We start from the raw sequence: 4,335 nt of genomic DNA, 5'->3' as shown, positions 1-4,335 counted from the left end.
CGCTCGGCGGCCGGACCTGTGCTCCGCGAGGTCAGTCTGGCGCCCGGGACGCGCGTGGCGGCGAGGAGCGGCCCACGAGGGGCACGGGGGCGGGGCCGCCCCTGGGGGCGCGCGCCTTTGTCTGCGCCCGGCCTGAGGCGGCATCAGGACCCGCCCTCGCTCACCTGCCCCAGCTGAGCTCTTTGTCTGGGGCGGGGCGCGGCCGGCCACTGCGAGGCCTCGCAGACAAAGCGCGCGGACCTCTCCGGAGCCCGGCGTTCTGCACCTTGAAGGGGTTAGTGGGGCCCACCTTGGCTGCCACGCCCCACGGGACCCAGAGCCTGCAGCCCGTGGCCTTGGCCCAGAGCAACGCCTTCCGCCCGCACACGGGTCAGCGTCAGGATTGGAGCTGGATGGTGTGCCTGGGTCTTACCCCTGTAGATAATGCCCAGAAAGTTGTTAGAGCTGTTCGGTGGCCCGCACGGGTCCCCCACCCTCCTTGGTCCCGCCAGCCAGCCAGCTCTGAAGTCCTGATTTAAGGGAAAGTGATGAGGGAGGGAAGTGGGGGTCAGCCCCAGAAAGATGTGTCTCTGTTCGCTCTAGGAAGCCAGCTGGAACCTGTGCCAGCCCCCCAGGAGATCCTGGGACCTGGGGGCTTCTCGGTCAGTTCAGAGCTTTCCTGGATTGGTGGGACCATGTCTGGCCAGGCATCCAGGCCCTCTCAGGCCTGTGGAAGCTGGTCCATGCTAGGGTCCTGCAGAGCCTCCCTGGCTGCCCGCCCTCTACTTCCCTGAGCACACTTGCCTGCTGAGACGGACTAGCTGTGGCAGTGTTGGGCGCAGGTCTGGGTGGACCTGCTTGCCTGCCTGCCAGCCTTTACGGGGATGCTGCTCCGTGGGGAAAAGCGAGCTCCCTCCTAATTCTTCCCCTGCTCTCCAGCTGTCCTGGAACTTGGGGCACCATCTCATGGCCTGGGAACCCAGCTTTCCGGCCTAGGGAGTTGAAACCCCAGTGTTTGGGTTAAGTGCCACAGGCATTCAGGTGACACCTTTCCTTCAGCAGTCTGCAGGAGGAGGGGAGAGCAAAGCCATGTGGTGCCTAGATATCTGATGTCTCCCACAGCCCCCACTTCTTGTTGGTGATCTCTGAACTTCCGAGGCTGCCTTCCAGGTTGTCTGTGGATGGCAGGTCACACTGTGGGCCAGCAAGGAGGCCTCAGTGCCCTCGCCCTCCTTGCTGACCCACAGGCAGCGACTGCCACCTGGGCCCTGGCTCCTCTTTTCATCTGCTGCCAGGGCTTCTGGGAAGAGCCCTGTGGCAGCGTGGGTGAGCTGGGCCATCAAGCCTTGTGCAGCTGGCACCATGCCCAGCAGCCCAGCCTGTCAGTGTGGCCACACAGACAGGACCTCCTGCAGCCTCCCTGGGGGAAGGGCAGCTGCTGTTGTGCTGGCTGGTCTGGCAGGGGCTGGCATGGAGGGCTCCAGCCCTCCCAGGCTTTGGCCCAGGCTCAGAGGGGGCATCTGACAGGCAGGCCCACAGTAAAGAGCACATAGAAAGGGTAGGCCCCGCCAATGGTCCAGGAAGGGCCTAGGGTGGAGCAAGGCTTCAAGACACCAGGAGGGTTAGGTGAGGACCACAGCAGCCCTGGGTGCAGGAACCTCAGGGTAGAGTTGGGGCACACAGAGAGGGGGCGGCTCTGGAATGTCCTCAGTTGGGTACAACTTGTTCTGAACTGGTTTTAGAGACAGTTGGCCAATGTGAAGAACTCCACAGTGCTGAAACCAGCCCAGTTGGTGGTTATGGGGACAGGAGCAGAGACCAGGTGGGGGTAATAACAGCCCCTGTGGCCACATGGGGGTTCCTGCTGTGCTGGTGGTCTAGGAAGCCACAGGCTCGGGGAGCGTGGTAGCCTGGGAGGCCCTGGGGGCAGGCCCAGCCCCTGTGCTGGCTTGCTCCATGTTCCCTGCCCAGCACACACCTGGCACCTCATCTGTATCTCGTCCTTGTCCTTCTGAGAGCATCTGCAGGCTGTGGCCCTGGCCTGAGGCTGGTGGTGGCAGCTGTGGGGTTCAGATGCTGGACCTATTGCCTCCCCCTGCAGAGCCTTCCTTGCCCACCCTGTGGACCCTTCTCCTTCAGGGAGGCACTTCTGGAGTCTCAGGACCCTGGGGTGGTCACTCATGTCCAGGACTCCAGTGGCACGGTCCTCCAGGTCCTTCCTCAGGTTTTGCTGGCAGGGTGGACTTGTGAACATGCACACTTAGTTCACACCCCCATCATACACACACACGAGCCACATGTAACCTGTGTGTACACGTGCTCATAGATGGACATATAAGTGCACATACCTTCATGCCCACGTATGTACAGTGCACATGTGTCGGCATGACCGCAGCACATCTGTCTGTAAGCACTGCACAGTGTTCCCTGATTGTCCCCTACATCCAGCAGTGCCCCCAAGATCTTTGTAGGAAGCACACCACATGGGCAGGCCCACCATGGGACAGCACTTGTATGCAGGTTCAGAGCAGGAAGGTACAGGGAGAACCCAGGGTAGGGCAGGGATGAAAGCCAGGTCTCTGTGGGCTGGTGGCCAGTGATGGGTGTCCACTCTGCAAATGTACAGTAGCCATGGGGGGTGCACCTGGGTTGTGTCTGGGTCTTTATCCAGTCAGACCAGCTGGGGTCTTATGAATACATCTGTTGCTCAGTTTTGAAGTCCAAGGTCAAGGCACCAAAAGATCTGGTGTCTCACATGCTGCTGCTGGTTCTGATGGCACCTGCCCATGTGCCCTTGGATGCAGCAGCAAGAGGACAGTGAGCTCTATGCATAGAGGCTTGCGTGGGACCCCCTCTTCCAGCCCTGAGATCTCATCAGGGCCTGGGGTTTGTCTAGGCTTCGAGGGGCATATTCAGTCCATGACTCAATGAAGGTGAAAAAGATCAAAGGCTAGGAAAAAGGACCTGCCCAAGCTTCTCTCAAACTCGTCTGGGAAACCCATATAGAGCCCTCCAAAGCCACGTTCTCCCTTCCCCTGCCCCCATCAGGCCACTGAGGGCCACACTCTCTAGGACTGACAGAGGGTCAGGTAGCCCATGGGGTTCAGCCTGCTCAGTAGTCACGTGCCTGGACACTTAGCCGCCTCACTATGGTCATGACCCGAACTCCACCAGCGCCAACATGGAGAAGGGCTGTGTCCCTCCCAACCAACAGGTGGCTCTCACACCCACCCAGCTCACTAAGCCAGGGTAGGAGGTGGTGAGGGCTTCACCTTCCTCTGTTCAGCAGAGCCAGGCACAGGTCTGCAGGCCCCGGGTACCTGCCCCTAGGCCTCTGCTTTGAGCAGAGGGGTCCCTGGGTGGCCAGTGTGAACACATGCAGGACAGCCATTTGCCCTCAGGCATGGGGGTGCACAGAGGGCACCTACACCAGGCCACAGCACCCAGACAGGTCAGAAACCTGTGCAGACCCTGGGTGTGGGTGCCCAGCCTTGGGAGCCGGGGCCAGGCTCCTGTCCCCTCCACCCCCAGGCCAGCTTTCTGCTCTCTCCTCAGGCCTCTGTGGGCTCCGAGAAGCTGTTTTCACCAGCAGCTGGGAAAGGTGAGTCTGTCCTCCGCTGGCCCCTGCCTCAGGCCCTGGGAGGGCTAAGGGGAGCAGTTGGCTGTGGGGCTACTTGCTTTCCCTGATCTCTGGAGAGATCAGAAAGAGGATGGTAACCAGCCAGTGAGGACAGGCATGGGGTAGACCAAGCCCTAAGGTGACTGGGCCCTATCTGGAAGATGGGGCCTGATTGCCTCCCCGTTGGGCTACTGTGGGGGCAAGGACTCTTCCTGTGTGGGTGCAAGGCTGCTCAGGCTCCGAACCAAGGGAGGCCTCCTGGGAGGGGCTGAAGCAGAGGCAGCACCCAGCAGGCCCTGACTGTGTGGTCTTGGGTAAAAGTACAGGACCCACCTGTGCCTGATTCCCCATTGGAAACAGCGGTGGCCGCAGGACCCCCTGGTGGCTTCCAAGAGCATTAGTGGGCCTGGACTTTCAGGTTTCTGGCAGGTGGCACTTGGGCAGGTGGGGCCAGTCACAGGACCATACCTGCCCTCTCCCCCACAGACCCCGCACACAGCGAGAAGTGGGAGAATAAGGCTGGGGCAGTGCCCAAGGTGTCGGGCCTGGAGCGCAGCCGTGAGCTCAGCACTGAGACCTTCTTGCCGGCTGCCGCGCCCTCCGGGCTTGCGTGCAGCACCCGTGCCAGCCCCCTGGTGAAGAAGGAAACCCCGGCGCCCCGCCACGCTCCACAGCCGCTGCCCGCACCCCCGCAGCAGCGGGACCCGCTCCCAACGCACGTGCCTCCATCGCTGAGC

General features: G+C 61.7%; 1 protein-coding gene across 1 annotated transcript in view; it reads left to right on the top strand.

Moving 5' to 3' along the window:
• Positions 1-4,335, top strand: part of Fbrsl1 (fibrosin like 1) — a 44,167-nt gene that overhangs the window by 31,263 nt on the left and 8,569 nt on the right. Inside the window, exons 5-6 of the mRNA XM_048785793.1 lie at positions 3,535-3,580; positions 4,085-4,333. Coding sequence (XP_048641750.1) covers positions 3,535-3,580; positions 4,085-4,333 — 295 coding nt within the window. The remainder of the gene's footprint in view (positions 1-3,534; positions 3,581-4,084; positions 4,334-4,335) is intronic.

The sequence above is a fragment of the Marmota marmota genome, unplaced genomic scaffold (assembly GCF_001458135.2).
Source record: "Marmota marmota marmota unplaced genomic scaffold, marMar, whole genome shotgun sequence".
NCBI lineage: Eukaryota > Metazoa > Chordata > Mammalia > Rodentia > Sciuridae > Marmota > Marmota marmota.
Note: the sequence above shows the minus strand (reverse complement) of the source record. Positions and strands in the feature narration are given on the sequence as shown.